The sequence below is a fragment of the Silene latifolia genome, chromosome Y (genome assembly GCF_048544455.1).
Source record: "Silene latifolia isolate original U9 population chromosome Y, ASM4854445v1, whole genome shotgun sequence".
Classification (NCBI taxonomy): domain Eukaryota; kingdom Viridiplantae; phylum Streptophyta; class Magnoliopsida; order Caryophyllales; family Caryophyllaceae; genus Silene; species Silene latifolia.
The window spans coordinates 2,699,121-2,717,536 of record NC_133538.1 but is presented as its reverse complement, the minus strand read 5'-3'; the positions used below and the strand labels follow the sequence as shown (position 1 = coordinate 2,717,536).

Sequence of the window (18,416 nt, the reverse complement as noted above, 5' to 3'; positions counted from 1 at the left end):
CACCAACCAACAACACAATCAATCGAATCATACTGACACTACAATCAACACAACAACTGACATGCTAGACAACCAACAGAAACTGAGTAGGCAAACCTACCTTTAGCCAACCGCAGCGATTCCTTGTTCAATCACATGACATCAACCAAGCAAGCAAAACCCCTATACAAACAGTACAAACACCTATTACTATTACCACACCCCTACAAGAAACAACAACGACAAAGATGACGATGATGACATACCTACTCCCAGCATATCGGTGTCAAGACCGCTACCCGACTCAAGAAACCTATCCCCAAGGTACAAGCATCCTCAAAGGCTCCCAAGGGAGGAATTATGGTGAAGGAAATGAGGAAAGACGACATCTAGGTCTGAAGGAAGGAGGCGGAAATAATTTGCGATTCTATCAAAACACGATTATAAACCCTCGCTGAAAAGACGTTACTCGATCGAGTAAACAACTTACTCGATCGAGTAACCAACTTACTCGATCGAGTGACCCCTACTCGATCGAGTACTCAAGCGATTCGATCGAGTAGCCTCGACTAGATCGAGTACCACTCACTCAAAGCCTATCCTGACACCAGATATATCTTGTACGAATTCCCAAAGGCTACAACATGGCCCTAAGGTCGATCGACGTCAGTCAACGGGTCCCTAAAAGGACGGGTATTACAGTATCGACTACCCCAAAGGTATAGTTACAACATCATTAACAACGTCAAACAAGTCTAATTGTAAGGCTCTAGCATGTTCACTTGATATAAAGGAATGGGTTGCCCTCGAGTCGAACAAAATAAAGGTTGGTTTAGAATTAACAAGGAGTGTACCCGTGACAATGTGAGCATCACCCATAGCTGCTTCCTTCTCCATCATAAACAAATTCCGACTACTCTTAGCTCCTCCCTGACTCGCTGATGCTGACCCATTATATTGACCTTCATTCATTATCTTTTGAAAAGTTGTACTTCTCGTGCTTTGATTATTGTTGTAACGGTTCTGATTAGAATCATTGTTGTTGCTCCTCTGATAGCTTTGACCTCCAGACCTCTGATTATAGTTCCTTTAGCTCTGCATAGGAGTGTTAAATCCTCCACTCCGGTTCACATTTGTATATCCCTTCCGTGGCCACCCAGAACAACTCTGCAATAACAACTTTATGACCCAACTGCCCACACCTGAAACAACTAACTACTCTACCACTCACCAGTCCAGTTCGGCCAAAATTCCCACGGCCCACCCCTCTTTTCGGGGCATTATTCGAGAAATATGAACGGAATTGATTTGTATTTTGCTTCTTGTTCCCAACACTCTCACTTGTAGACTCAGTCTTTCTTTTCTCACCCTTTTATTTCTTTTCCTCTTTTAGCATATCAGCAGTTCTCTCAGCGTGCCTAGCTCTCTGATATACATCATCCATACCACTTGGTTGACCAGTTGCCAGCCTCTTCTTGATAGTTGTGTTTAACCCATTCTCAAATCTGAGTGCCAACATCTCTTCACTGAAATTTAAGTTAGCCATATACTCTAATAACTCCATAAACCTGTTGTAATAGGTCTCCACATTTTGATCCTAATATGCTCTGGAACAAATATAACTCTCATAACCTTCTTGAATCCTGACCACTTCACATAAGGAGAGTCATTCCCTTCACTAGCTTCTCCTATGGCCTCCTTGTTATGGGTCCACCAGAAACAAGCTTTTCCTCTCAGATAGTAAGTAGATTGATTTACTTCCAGCTCTGCATGACACTTTAGTAGCTCAAAAAGGTTGTCAAACTCTTTGTGCCAATCTCCCAGTAATGATGGTTCACCTAATCCATAATACTTCATCGGGTTGTGCCTTGCAATAGAAGTACTAACCTTAGCTGGATCCTGAGCTGACCCCTTTAACTTCAAGGCAGCCATCAAAGCTTCATTCATAGCAATCAGATGATCAATATCCTCTTGAGATATAGGAGTAGGTGTAGGTGTATATTTCTTTGGAGGCATGATTGTGATATAAGAAATAAAATGAAATACATAAATTTCTTCTTAGGAAATATGGCTGGCGGGCCACTAGCCAGCACAGACGATAATCCCTACCACGGCCTCCACGACCTTATTAGCTCACGGCCACCATGAGCCACAACCCCACAATTACAAACATCACTCATAAATTATAAATCACGACATACTTTACCAATTATCACTATCTATCATGGTTTAGGGTCAGAAAAATCCGCATATCACTAGATATATTAATTCAACTACACATATAACACCAAAATCAAAGCATATGCAACTTTTAATTAAGATTACTAGCATTTGCATTCTCACGTATATAAACCGATTGATAATCCAATTCACCATACAATTAATAAGATCACTCAATTGCAAACAACTTCCAATATACTCCCATATCACACGGCCTTAGGCCATTCATACCAACACATAATACTTGCCTCACTCCGTATCCTGCAGCAAAGTTAGCAATGTTCATCTTAAGGCAAACAATTGAGCCTTAAGAATTAATATTATTTCATTTTAATTACCCCACTCTTAAATTTTCTCTCAAGGTAACCGGTTCAAAACTGAAAGGGCCAAAAGTTTGGTGTGAGGGGGCCCCTTACTCATCCCAAGCCTGAGGGGGCTCCTAACAGTTTCTACATGGGGTTCATTTTATTAGACACATCCTATATTCATTGTTGTTCATTGGTTTTACGCTTGAGGAAAATTCGCTCTAATACCACTTTGTAACACCCCCATTTATCCAAAAGCCTTTACTAGACATTCCTAGATAAAAGAAGCTGTTACCATCTCGGATTGCCCGAGGTAGTGAATAACTATAATACTAGTGAAATTAATGATGTATGAATAGCTCAGTAATATGTGTAAGTAGTATCGTAATGTGAGTTACTAATGATAGTATTTTGATTGGCGTGAAAGTATAAGTGGAGTAGTTCTAAGTGGTACGCAGTATGCGCGAACTTCAGGACGAAGTTCATTTTAAGGAGGGAAGACTTAATACTCCTCATACTCTATGGTTATAGTACTCTTTGTGTGTGTCTAAAGTAAAAGGTAAACTATGAATGTTTAATAGGAAGCTTGCACAAGTGTGTCATAGTTGAAAATGTGATCACTTGTTTTAAGGGCATTTTCAAACGGTCATATCAAAAGTTGTAGAACTCTGTTGAGGATGACTCAACTTGAAAGTGAAAGATTATTGTCTCAGCTTTCCAACGCATGGTAACATGCTTGCTTCCGATAAGTAACGAAGAAATGGCAGCTGTTTGAAAATCAGTGCGTAAAGCTAAACTCGCTGAATGATGTTACGCGTTAATATTCTTTCCTAATTCCGCACTTTTCTAGAATATTCTTATTATAATAATATTCTTGTAAATCAATCTCAACAACTTCAACAACAATAACACCAGCACTCGAACCCCTGACCTGTGGCACATCTAAAGCTATAAGGCTTTTAACCAACAAGACACAGAGAGTGCTAAACTTAGAACAAATTTAGTCTTTGAATAGCCTGTTCTTAAGCTACCCTAGGGACTGTGAGAAATTCGAGTACTGACATTGACTCTAATAAGATGCAAAATATGAGCTTCAATATGTTCCATCCCCTGGAAAATGCGAGCATTTCTGTCATGCCAAATCTGATAACAAGTAGCTGGTATGTTGCTTCTAATCCAGCCATTCTTCCAATGCCGAGAGTGTTGTTTAGCAGTACACTAAATAAGTTCTGCAGTGGGACTGTTAGACATGCCAGTCAGGTCTAGCCAAGTGGAGAAGAGATGTTCATGGGTCTCAAGGTCTACTTTACAAAGAATGCACCTGTTAACCATATGAATACCTCTATGAGCAAGGTTGTCAATTGTGGCAAGCTTATACTGTAAAGACAATGTGGTAAGAACCTTATGACTAGGAATGATGAACTGGTGATGAAGAGCATGTGCCCAGCCTAGGATAGGTTTGTGTTTTCTGAACCAGTGGTAGGCTTTGGCAATGCTGAATATGCCTTTAAGAGTCCAAGAGTGGAGTAGATGACTGGCTGCTACAGGAGACTGAGCACGGCACAGAATTTCTTCTCTAACATTTATGATGATTTTTAAGCTTTCAGAGTGGTGTTCCTTCGATTGGATGCTCCAGTTTGAGTCATTAGTAAAGTAATAAGCTTTAATCCATTCATACCAAAGCCCTTACTAATGAGAATCCAGAGTCTAAATCCACTTTGCTAGCACAGCTTTGTTCCAAGAGTGCAATTCCTTAATGTTAATACCCCTTTCATTCAAGGGAGAACAAATGTCAGACCAGTTTTTGAATACCAGTTTCCTATGCTCTGCCTCTTGATTCCAGAAGAAATTTTTGCATAACTTATTGATAATCTTTAATATGTTTTTAGGCAAGAGGACAGTAGCACACCAGAGATTAGTGAGTTCAAAGATTACAGAATTTAGGAGTTGTGCTCTGCCAGCATAAGAGAAGAAATTGGTAGACCAGTGATGCAGGTGTCTCTGAATCTTATGAATCAGTGCACCATAGTTGTCAAAAGATTTCCTAGAAGTATGAAAAGGTACTCCAAGGTATCTGAATGGGAAAGTGCCCTCAGAGAAGCTAGTATGCAGAAGAATTTGGTGCTTAACATCATCAGCCGCCCCTTCAAAGTAAACATCTGTCTTGTCATGGTTAGCTGATAATCCAGACCAGTCAGAAAAAGTACTGAGAGTTTGCAGAACTGCAGCTACAGATGGCACATCCCCTCTAGTAAAAATCATGAGATCATCAGCAAATATTAAGTGAGTGAGGCCAATCTTAGTGCATTTAGGATGAAAAGAGACCTGGTGCTGCAAACAAATCTTCCTCAGATACCTAGAGAGAATTTCCATACTAAGGACAAAGAGGTAGGGAGAGGGAGGGTCCCCTTGCCTAAGCCCACTCTTGCCCTTAAAGAAACCATGAACATAACCATTAATTTTGATGGAGAACCAGGAGCTTGTGATGCACCCCATGATCAATTTAACAAAAATGTCAGGGAATTTAAGAGCTTGCAACACTTGATGTATAAAATCCTATTGAAGAGAATCAAAGGCTTTTCTAATGTCTACTTTCACTAAGCATCTTGGTGTGAGATACTTCCTCCCATAGCCTTTGACCAAGGATTGAGACATCATAATATTCTTATGTATATTCCTACCTTAAATGAAAGCTGCTTGCTCTGGACCGAATGAGGTTAGGGAGAATATTTTGAAGTCTATTTGTAATAATTTTATTGATAGTTTTGTAAAAAGTGGTGCAACAAGAGATGGGTCTAAAGTCCATGACAGTATTGCAGACCTTTTTCTTAGGAATGAGAGTAATGAGGGTGGCATTTGCCTGCTTACTGAGTCTGCCATTCTTAAAATAAGCTTGGATGGCTTTGCAATAATCAAGTCCAATAGTGTCCTAGGAAGCCTTAAAGAAAGCAGATGAGAATCCATCGGGACCTGGGCTCTTATCAGATCCAATACTGAACACAACAGCTTTGATTTCTTCCATATCAATGGGTTTAATGAGAGCAGCAATATCATCCTCCTGCACACAAGAGCTATTCTGTATGAAAGATACATCAATGGGAGAGGTAGGGTGAGAGTGACCAAGAAGATGTTAATAATAGTCAATAAATCCATCAGCAACATTATCAAGGCCAATTCTCTCATTCCTATCCTTATCCTTAATATGGCCAATAATTTGCTGTTGCTGCCTCTCATGAACCCTGGCAGAGAAATACTTAGAAGAGAAGTCATTATAAGAAATATGATCAATTTTTGCTTTCTGCTTTAAAATAGTGCTCTCAGCTGCCCTGAGGGTAATATATTTGGCCATGAGTTCTTTTTCCTATAGAGATCAGCTGAGGAAAGATTATCTTGAATTTCCCTTTGACAGTCATATAGTTGATCCCTACAAGCTTGGACTCTATGAGCAATTTGGGTAAATCTTTCCTTATGCAGTGTCCTCAATCTCGTTTTAACATTTTTTAGTCTACTAAAGAGTGTAAAAATGAGGGACCCCTGAACAGGTTCCATCCAGGCTTCTTTAACCAAATTGTGGTAAGTAGGATGGTCCACCCAACAGTTAAGCAAGCTAAACCTTGAACCAGAGTGCTTATCCTCATAGACAGTAACAAGGATAAGGGAGCGATCAGACACCCCTGCAGGAAGGAAGACAACAGAGGTAGCAAGATACTGTAGCTGCCAGGCTACATTAGTTAGAGCCCTATCTAACTTTGACAAGATAAGGGTATTAATATCTTGCTTATTTCTCCAAGTCATCTCACATCCAGAGCTAGTTATATCATCAACTCCACAATGAAGCATACAAGATTTTTAATCCAAAATATCAGCTAGATTAGGAGGAGTATTACTAATCCGTACAGTGATATCCCTAACAACATTAAAGTCACCAAGAAGAATCCACTTATGGACCAGTTTACTGATAGCATGAAGATTGGTCCAAAGATCATCACGAGATCTAGCATGGTTGCTAGCATAAATCATAGTGAGATGAAACTTACTACAGGTAGCATGATGAAACACCTCACTGTGTATGAACTGGGGGTGAATGATTAAGGGGTTAATATCCACACTATTTGGTCTCCAAATGAGCCAGTTTTTGCCATTGACACGAGCACTATAGTTGGAAACCACTTTAAAAGTTTTAAATTTGTTTTTAATAACCTTTCTAGCTTTCTTTTCCTTTATTATTATTAATATTATTGTTGTTGTTGTTGTTGTTGTTGTTGTTGTTGTTGTTGTTGTTGTTGTTGTTAATTATTAATTATTTACTTATTTATTCCTCCTACCTTAGATATTTTACATATTATATTTAATATATCTTAAACTTAGCAATTTAGGTTTCAGTGAGAACGATCACTCGGTGAGAACGACCAATACTTAAAAGAATACAACTAACTCAATCAGCAAATAAAGTCCACCCAAATCATATACAACTGATTTTCACTTAAGCCCACCCATATTAATCTTCAAACACTACGCTGATTTTATGTCACACATCCCCACGGCCACCACCACCACAACCACCACAAGCAAACGCATGTAAACTCTCCGACGAACAAGCTATCTCTGGCGAATTTACCGACGAAGGCTTGCTGGTTCATCTCTTTACCCCCTTGCGATCTTTTCTTCTACATATTCACTCCGGCCATCGTCTTCGTCGGCGTTTTGTCGAGGCATCACCATATCCACTATTGTCGTTCGATTTCACCGTGGTCCACATCCATATCGTCACTACCATTATAGTATGTACTTCAATTCTGTCGATAATCCAGTACAGTTCTCCCCTTTCGTTGACGATCCAGATGAGGGCAGCAATCCACGAGCTACATTAAGCGTTATCTGTCACCGACATCAGAGCTTCTCCTTTATCCTCCTCTATAACCATCTGTATTTTCCTGGCATCACCAAATCTCCGACCGTCGCTCCTATCACAATGCCAACAAACTACCACCACTATTTAAATGTATTTATCATAGATACACAATATTACATACTAGGTACATTAAAATTGGTTTGAGATACATGAATATAGAAAATAGGTACATTAAATTTCGTGCACCTGACCATTGTTGGCATCAACCATCATCGTGCATCTCCGACATCGAAGATCCTAAATCTTCACTTAATCCGCCTCCTCAACCACCCTATCTCCACCATTTTCACATGGATATGCTCCATTCGAGTATTCATCATTGAATTGGCGACCTCGTCATCGGAAATCTAGCTAAATTCCGGCAGAAAACCATTAAATATGAAACACTAAACTAATTGCTGATGGAGGAAGCTGATTGCTGACTTTGGTTAAAAATGGTGAATTAAAAGAAAATTGCAATTGAATCGAAGTTGCACAAAATGAAGGTAATAGGTGGGGCCTGAAGGATTTAATTAGTGAATTTAATTTAAGCGCAAATATCAGCCGTACATTTCACTTTTAATCCTAGGGAGGAGGGTCGTTCTTACCGTTCTCACCGAGTGTTCGTTTTCACCGGATCTATATATATACTAGGTAGTATCCCGTGCTTCGCGTGGCCTATTTTAAAATTTTATTATTATAATTGAAGGAAAATAATATAATTCATATATAACCTTTAATATTTTTACCTATAAATAATTTTTTTTTTCTCAATTTTTCTTTATGTTTAAGTTTAGTGTTTTAAAATAAAATACATATAATTTTAACTAAAACTAATACTATGTTATAGTTAATTACGCATGATCACCGTTTTACAAAAAAAAAAAAAAATAACTGATCAAATATCACATTAGTTAAAATAAAATTTATTCGAATAATGCAACAATCAACATTAAGGTATCAAGTTATATCATTTCATGATATGTTATGTTTCAAATCAGTTAAAATATTTGTTCAAAATAATGTGAATATAATTTTATGTAATTTTTAATTTTGTATGTATAACGTTTGATATTTATGTATCAAACATATATGGCCCAAACTAAACTTATTCAAATGTTTTGGTTGTGTCTTACATGTGCTATGTGTCAAACGTATCTATAAGAAATTTGCACCTTTTTTTTAACAACTATATAAAATTATGTTTAAGAGTTTACCGTAAATAAAATAGGTTGAACTTTCTCAAATATCATTTTTATAAGATAACATATAAAATATTTAAAAGTAATATCTAGTTAGTCATAACTAATGTTTTTTTCTTGACTATACATATTTAACTAAAGATATTAAAGAAAAATGTAATGTGTATTCTACTTTTTCATGTTGTTTATATAATAGGGTTTTTCTACATGATACCCTTGTATTTATTCGAATTCTACGTGATACCCCTCGCTTTTCAAAAATACCTGTGGTACCCCTAAACATGATAAAAACATCTTAAAATACCCAAAATGCTATAATCCGCCTCTTTAAAATGTTTAATTTATACATTTTTTATTGATTTTTTGGCAATAATTTGTCATGTCATTAACATAAACATCGTCTACTCAATTGTAAACATATTTTCTTTACAAAATCTAACATATTAAAAACGTGATTTTTAGTAGATTGGGTATTTTTAGAACATTTTACTAATTTAGGGATACACTCATATTTTCAAAAATATAGGGGTACCACGTAGCTAGGATGCAAAGAAACACGGGTACCTCATAAAAAACCCTATATAATATTATATTACGTAATAATCATTACTTTTATTTTAATTATTCAAACACACTTGTGATCACTGTGTACATACATACTCGTTATTACAGTATTTAAATCTCTCAAAATCTCATATGTATTCATTTTGTCGCAATATAATTTTTTCGTTCCCACATTATAAAAACTTATATCTTAGTAGTTCTTTTTAAGTTTTATTTTTAATAAATACAATGACTCTTCAAAATATATTTTTCTTAATAAAATTAATGGTCTAAGTTTTATAACTTTCTCAAAATGTTTTAATATGTAAATGTAAAACATTATCAGATACTCACTTTGATCATCTCGACATATCAAAATATGTTAATAAATATAATGAAAATTATACTCAATTGAAAGCATTTTTCGCAATGAGCGTTTTTATTTACAATTTAGATTTTTTATCAAAATATTTTTTTAATAAATTTAGAATTAAATCAACGTAATTATTTAATTTAATTTTATAATAAAACTTATTAAATTATAATTAATATTCACTGAGATTTATGCTACATTTATTATGTTCATATTAAATGATTAGCTGTAATAAATGTTTGTCATTAAGGCTGTATGGGACACGTGGCGCATCCACTGCGTTTCAACTCAGCTTTATATATATATATATATATATATATATATATATATATATATATATATATATATATATATATATATATATATATATATATATATATATATATATATATATATATATATATATATATACATATATACATATATACATATATACATATATACATATATACATATATATATATATATATATATATATATATATATAGAGAGAGAGAGAGAGAGAGAGAAGGGTTCTAGTAAGTCCCTCATATCATATGAGTCACTAAGTCCATATATGAGCCTTTGGATGAAGGGAATGGATGGATGAGATTGCATCTCAATGGATGGCCATAAATCTCCCTCCCTAATCTTGTACAACTTCTTCTAATCTTGTATAACTCCTTCACCATTCTAATCTCCCTTCTCACTTCCTCATAATTCACTCTTTCACTTCTCTCTCATTCACTCATTCTCTCTCATTTTCCTCCCGTCCTCTCTCTAAAAAAACCAATTCAAAACAAACTAAAAAAAAAAAAAAAACCAAACCCAAAACAACCACCATTTCCGACTTCCAAACCGCCGCCTTCATCACCTCCAAACCGTTGCATCATGCCGGCTCACTGATGTGATCATTATATGCGCACATTTAGTCCCCTAATTGAGTCTATTTTGCATACTATTATAACATTGCATAGCCATTTTATCCGTCAAATGCTTTCTATTTTGCTTTCCTAGTGCATTTCATATGTTTTGTAGGAAAGAAGATAATTAGGCGGAATTTCTCGTCTTTTGTGCATATTTGGAAGCTTATTGATGATATTTGATGGACTAGTATGAAGAGGAGGCGAGAACTTAAGACTAATCCTACAAGAATAAGAAGAAAGTGAAGAGAAGGATTCCTCTGCTACAATCCGAGCGGATTTGCCTAAAGACGCTCGTCCACCCCTGCAAGAATCCGAGCGGATTCCCCTCCTGGATGAACGGACCGTGGCGCCTTCAGCTAAAATGCTCATCTCTCCGAAAAGACTAGAAATTCCCTGCTTAGTACTCAAAAATTTAATTACTAATTTAGCCTTAGTTAACCTAATGAAGCTCTACTATATATACCCCACTTGTAGATAATCAAAGCATGAAGTTTTTAGAGTAGAGAGCCTCCACATTAGAAATTCCTCTTAGATTAGATTAGGAATAGATTAGAATAGATTACTCTTTAATCTTTCCACAAATCTCACATTAATCTCTCCTTAATTATTGTTCAAGTTTGTTACTTTTGGGTAATTGAAGATTATTGGGTTATTATTGGAGGATTGACAACCCTTCATCAATCAATCAAGTTCTCTTCCTTTATTCTTTGCTTTATTATTTTGGAATCTCCATAGGTATAATTCTCTTAATCCTTGTTTTAATTATTGTTAATCTTTCTTACTTGTTCATCATTATTTACCTTGTTAATATGATTGACAACCTTGTTAGCATGTTAAACTTGATAATGAGTGAGTAGTCTCTTAGCTAGGATTAGTGGGTAATTAGGAAAACCAACATGGGGATTGATTCATGCTTAATCTAATGTGTTTTCATAATTAAATTGCTTGCTTGTTGTGATGTCAACTTTATGCACATGTTATATTTGACGAAATGCTAAGCCTATGAATTCTTGCATTTACAACCATCTCTTATCTACTCAACTTGACTTGTAAGATATAAACCAACTCGAGTCTTGTTAGACCATGCATATAAGTTGAATAGGAGGAAAGTAAGTCGACTTGTAGGTGTTGTACAATCTAATCGATTCGGCTCCGGGACCCAACTCTTCCTATGAACCGTAAGACAAAAACCAACTCGGTTCCTCCACAACATTAATTGCTTGCAACTTTGTGAACATGTTTGTATGATCAACACCATGAATCCCCTATGACCCCATGATATCCTAGCATTTTTAATCATTTGCTTACATTTCTCATTTCATTGCTTGTTATACTTTATTGCTTGCATTAGTCAAGAACACAACTACAAACCCAAACAAATTGTGACACTAGCAAAAATTGAGATAGATAGACTTAGAACCCAAAGCACACCGTCCCATGGATCGACCTCGACTTACCGCTAACTAGTTGTTTGTTGAGTATTATAAATGTGTTTGATTGGATGTGACCCGACGACAACACCCCACACATCAAAATGGCGCCGTTGCGTGTGATGGTGCTATGTGATTAAGTTCTTACTTGTTTGTCTATTTTGATTTTTCTAAGTTCCTCAAGGATTGTTTTTACCGTTTTTGTGTAGTTTCCATGCTTGTAGTTGTTACCTTGTCTTAGCTATGAAGGCTCAAGACTTGACATATGGAGTATATGTTGGATCTTTTGAGTATGACTATGGGTATGGGGAGTTTGAGAAGCAAGTCAACACAAACCTACCTTACTATTTGTACAATGAAAATCCTAACTACTAACCCAACTTTTCCCAACAAAATCCCCACATCCAATATCCACAACAACCACCCACCCAATACCCACTTCATAATGAGTTTCAATTGCCACAATACAACCACTTTCACACTTACCCACAACAAGAAGATGAACCCATTCAAAATGTGATTCTCCAAATGATGGGAGATCAACAAAACTTCTTTAAACAAATGATAGAGGAAAGCCAAAAGAGGGACAATGTTCTTCAAGGCATTGTTGCCCAAGGTGAGGAATTGGAGATTCAAATTGCCCAATTTAAAGAATGCCAAACAACCACTCCCCACCACTCCTTAGACATTGTGTATGAATGCGAATTTAAAGTAGTAACCTTCGATATGGAAGATGAGAAGTGGGAAGAGCCAATTTCTTTGAGCTCTTGTGAGTATGAAAGTGTTGTGTTTGATGAGGAAGATTTGAAGTTGAGTAAGCTAAATACTCATAACCTTTGTGAGTATGAGGGTGTGTCCTTTAATGTGAATATTGAGATGTTGGAGAAAGAATTGCATGAAGCCCCCATTCATGATTCATATAAAGATAGCAACGATGATGATGAGCCTAAGGGATGGACTTGTAATATCACCTTGCTTGAGGAGCCTATCCTTGAGACATTTGAGATATCCTATCATGAAGATGAATGTCCTTTCCCTATCTCCCATGAAGACTACTTGACACCTACCATGGAGCCAATGATTGTTGAAGAGGATATAGTGGACCTTATTCAAATGGTCAAAGCATCATACAAAAGCTACTTTGTGGAAAAGCTCAAAGAGAAACTTGCTCGTGAAGCTACTTGTGGAAATTTGGCATCCACAATGCCAACTTGTAAGGGACTCGATCATCAAAGCCATGACAATTCTCCTTCCGCCTTGGAAGGAATGAATAATCAAAGTGCTATCATCATCACCAAAATCGAAGAAGAAGTTGGTGAGTGGAAGTCTACGGATGAAAATGAACCATACTTCGTACCTAGTGTTAACAAGAATCATGGGCTTATTGGTTTGAAGCATTGGGAAAGCTTTAGCGCCAAAGACAAGGTCAAACAAAGAACTTATGACAAGCTTCCTTGGCAAAATTTCATGTTCAAATTGAGCAACCCATACTTGTGCTTATTTGGAGCTTGTTCACAAGCTTTTGATCTTCTATTAAGAGCCTTGAGCTCTATGGACAAGAATTTATACAATTTAAACTAGTTTGGTGGAGTTCTATCTCAAACCACCATTTGTAAGATATTTCTTGAAATCTCACTTTGTATAATATTGTACATTTTTGCATTTTTATTTAATTTCTTGCATGAGAGTAGTGAGAGAGAGAGTTTTCTTACATTTTTATTGAGCAAAATTTCAGAAAAAGATAAGGTAGGAACATCAAGTTGGTAAAAGGGTATGGTTTTGCAAAGAAAAGAAAGAAAAGGAAAAAAAAACAGCAAAAGACGCTCGTCCAAGGCCTCATTAGATCACTGTTCAGTGCTGTCACAGAATCCGAGCGGATTAGGCAAAAGACGCTCGTCCTAAAAGAAGACGCTCGGATTGCATCTTGGACGCTCGTCCTGAAAGACACCTGAAGCAAAGTTTTGGAACTGTACCAAAATCCGAGCGGATTTTTGAGAAACCGCTTGTCCAATGTAAGACGCTCGTCCAAAACAGAAGACGCTCGTCTTCAGCCTACTCCAGAAAATGCAAAGTTCCTGTCACGAAATACGAGCGGATTTTCTGTAAGACGCTCGGATTCGGCTGAGGCAAGACGCTCGTCCCGCAGAGAAGACGCTCGGATTCTGGTGTTTTTCTCGAATTATCCGCCCAGGCACGACCCGTGTTCGCTCGTCTTCCCCCTTTTTCTATAAAAACTCCCCATTTCTCCCTCATTTCTTCAACTTATCTAACCGTAAATCACTCATCTTCATCCCCAAAAACACTCCTCTCACAATAAAAGCCAACAAAAACCCCATTTCTCCAAGTTCAAGATGATGAATCTCAAGGGCAAGGCTAAGAAACTTGTTGAATCCGCCGGTAGGAAACGCAAGAGTTCATCCTCTTCCTCCCCACAAGAGATAATGCCGCCAAGGAACTTCCGCCCCATCATGAGAGGAGGGATAAAGCAACTTGAGTACTTCCCGGAGGTACACTTCACCTCCGATGCCGACCGAAAGAAGTTTGTCGAATTGCTAGGTAAGAATTATGAACCCACTCAGTTTATAGATACTAAGGTGTTAGAAACCCTTGGGATAAGGTACCACACCGAGATGTTCTTTGATGGCTTAGGGATTGGAAAACTTTTCCATGCCCATGAGGAGACGTACCTTAGTCTCACCCTGGAATTTTTGAGTAGCCTTCGTATTGTCACAAACACTCGAACCAATGTGAGCATGGAGTTTAGGTTGTGTAACCTAGACCATAGCCTTACACTTGATCAATTCGCTCACATTTTTGGTCTTGTTGTGCCGACCGACTATACCGATAAACCCGCCGATTTCGATGTGGACCTACTTTGGAAGGCTATTTTCGGGAGGGATTTTACCCACCAAAAGCAATGCTATACCTTTGCCATCCAACATCCGGTTATTCGGATCACCGAACGCTTTGTGGCCGGTACCATCAATTGGAGATATGAACAAGATAGGTGCACTCTCATTGACTTAACTTTTCTTGAGTCCTATCTAAATGTTAGGGGGACGAGGCAATACAACTTCAACACCTCCCTTGAGATGCTTACAAGGTTTCATGACTTTGCTGAAGGGAGCACCCAACTCAAGACCTTCGTAATGGGTGTGGGAAATAATCTGTATACTTCCCTTATAATTGAAGGATTATAACGAATTTAATTAAGACGATCACTAATCATAAATAAAATACATAAACAAAATAAAGGATTCATAAATAACCTTCGGTCCTAGCAAATTTGGCCTATGAACAATATCGCAATGATATTCTCCTATCAGTTGCACCCAAGATGCTCCGAGAAATGCCCTTGTTTTGCTAGAATCGATCCAAAAATTAAAATAATTTATAGGTTTTTCTTTTGTGTTTTTCCGATGAGAGAGGAGGCAAAAATGAAAAATGAATTAGGTCAGGAAATCCTCTCCCTCACTCACCTATAAACCGTGTATTAGGGATGGATTAGGGTAGGATTTTTTTTTTCATTTTTCTCGACCCATTTCCGAAATAAGGAGTATTATTTCCTTATTTTTGGTTGTTCCAAAAATGTACAAAATGTGTTAAATTGTCATCTAGTGAGGATCGAACCCATGACCTCTTGGTTTGTGTACCCTCACTATTACCACTATGACACATTCAACTTGTTGATATTAAATATAACCAATTACATTTAATTACGAATTAACAGATTAATTCGTCCAAGCTAACATTACATACATTTAATTAAATATAACTTATTATATTCAATTTACGAATTAATTGATTAATTGTCTCAACTAATATTATTTAATCTTCATTAAATAATTGTCTCATCAATACATTGACTAACTGTTTAGTCATATTAGGCATCAATGTGATCATATTTCTATAATCACATCTCTCAAACACATCCTATAGGTGTGACCTTTAGAGACCAGTTGATCACCGCCATCTGTATGATAATAACATCAAACTTTCTAGCAAGCCAACCGTTATTAGGTAAACGTTAATCAACTGATTAAATATACGAAGTATACCCTTGTGAACCTGTAAGAGATTTACAAATATTATCACATTTATTTGTGGAGGACACAAGCTCCAACAATGGGAGGTCTAGTTACTATTTTGGCTAACTTCCTTTGCCCCGGGTTCAACTCCCGTGGGAATTATGCTCCTCTTGAGGGGAGTACTTTGATTGATGAGGACGCCGTCTTCATCCACCATCGGTGGTGTGCCTACACTCAAGAAGGGAGTGTAGAATGGTTCACAAAAGGGTGCACCTCCATCATTCTTTCGAGTTGGAATATACCGGGCACCGACCCAAGATTGAGCCCGTATTCGCCTAGGCCAAGCTACCTCCTTGATATCCAAATCATCGGCAATCCCCCTCAAAGGGAAGAGGCACCCCGCCAACAACAAATACCTCGTGGGATACCGGTAAGGCCTACTCCCCCACCTTCGTATGTGCCTATCCCACCATACACTACTCCTTATACCAGTTCCAACAGGAAATCCCCAATACCCCGGGTATTAATGACTTGATGAGCCTTATGAATAGAGTTGACCTCGGGGTACATGAAGGGAGGGTCCACAACTACTTGGCCCTTTATCCCCAGTACTATCAAATGGCGCAACAAGGGTATATTGACCCTAATGGCCCTCGACCCTCTTGGGCCCAACCACACCTTTTGTTCCATAATCAAGGGGACCAAGCTTTGAATCTTGGTGGCCAAGGTGGAGGATACTCGGGCCAAGGAGGAGGGTATGACCAAGGAGGAAGTTCTCACCGGTATGGGTACCCCCAAAATGAGGATGATGACGAGTGAAAGAGGCCTACCTCATCACCTCCATTTGTATGATACTTTTCTCTTCCTCTCTCTTTTGTATATACATTGCATTTAGTTTAGCTCTCACTTGCATTTGTATTATACCTCATATCGCATTTACATTAGTTAGTTCATATAGTATAGGTTGCATTTTAATATATCTCACATGATTTATGTAGATAGTTGCATATAGACTAGAATTCATGCATAGTCACTAATGACCAAACCTATTCATTTCTACAATAGAAATAGTGTTTAAATCGGTTTGGGGAGGTTTGATCGTAAGTGACCATAGTTTAAAACATGCATCATATAATATAGTTTAGATTGCATTCATTTGTATATATGTCATATAGAATTGCATTTAGTTAGCATATGCATTCATTCATATCATTCCATTCATTCAAAAATCCAAAAACATGTATTTCCTTTTTATTCCTACTCCTACATGTACATTGAGGACAATGTCTAAAATAAAGTGGGGGATGGGAATTTATATTCCAAAAATGATAAAAATTGAAAATTTTTGAAAAAAATCACAAAAATATGTCTTTTAATTTCATAAAAACAAAACCCATAAAAATTTGAAAACTTCAAAAACCAAAAATATGTTCTTTAATTTAGTAGTGTAGAATTGTATATACTTGTGTTTTTTTTCTCTTCTTACATAGATACAACACTACATTTGAGGCATTAGCATGGGAAAATGAAGACCGCTTGGTATGATCGCTCTAATCTCTATTTCCCTTCCATTTCTTTTTCATTACTCATATGAGGAGGATGTGGTGTATTTTGTTGTTGCGGTTTGTGTATCTATGTGTTGTTAGGAGTTGCATTTAGCTTATTTGGCATATTAGTTGATAGAATCATATGCATTAGGATGTATATATGTTAGTTGCATCATGGCATATAGTTTGCATGTTAGAAAAATTTTGTGAAATCGTCTACTTGGGAAGCTTGGCAAGTGTATATAGGCCCTAGTAGATGCTTTTTCTTCTTAAGACTTTGCTTTTTAGAATACTTGTAAAACACCCTAGGATGTGTCATGCTAGTATTCTTTGACCCATGGATTAAGGCCTAGTCTAGAGTATCTTGTGGTGTGATAACTCCTTGGCTACCGTTTATTCGAAGGAAACCCTTGAAACCATGCAACCATCATTCATCCATGTTCTACCATATATTTTGTCATCAAAGGGAATGGGCACAAAAAATGTTCAAAAAATTGAGTTTAAGAAATGAAATGAAGAGAAATTAAAAAAGTTTGCAAATTGCATCAAAAGAAAAGAGGAGTAACAAAAATAAAAACTCCTATGCTTCAAATATAAGGCACCCTCATTACAAATTGGGGTGACTTTGAAAATGTTCAAAAGAAAATGCAAAAAGTTGAAAAGTTGTCAAGTATTGAAATGCCAAAAATCAAAAGAAATGGCAAAGAAAGTGTTCTCAAAATGTCAAATGCCACACGAAATTGGGGGGGGGGGGGGAAACAACAACAAAACAAAACTCCCAAATGAAACTCAAAAACTATTAATCCCTTTTCTATCGTATGCACTTTTGTGCATGGTAGAGAGGGGACGACCCTTCTTCTTGTATAGGCAAGAAGGGGAATTCCGCGATCCTCCAGTGTTTCTAACGCCATAGGGAGTCTACTCTTGACAAAAGCATTTAACGATTGAGGACAAAGGTACCCTAGCTTGACACAACTTGGAGGTGATTTATTG

General features: G+C 37.1%; 1 protein-coding gene across 1 annotated transcript; it reads right to left on the bottom strand.

Moving 5' to 3' along the window:
• Positions 1 to 5,433: 5,433 nt before the first annotated feature.
• On the bottom strand, positions 5,434 to 6,299 carry LOC141626407 (uncharacterized). Its single transcript, XM_074440240.1, has 3 exons — positions 5,830 to 6,299; positions 5,665 to 5,743; positions 5,434 to 5,562 (listed from the first exon to the last, which is right to left on the bottom strand). Exons 1-3 carry the CDS (start codon positions 6,297 to 6,299, stop codon positions 5,434 to 5,436), a joined length of 678 nt encoding a protein of 225 aa, XP_074296341.1.
• Positions 6,300 to 18,416: the final 12,117 nt, after the last annotated feature.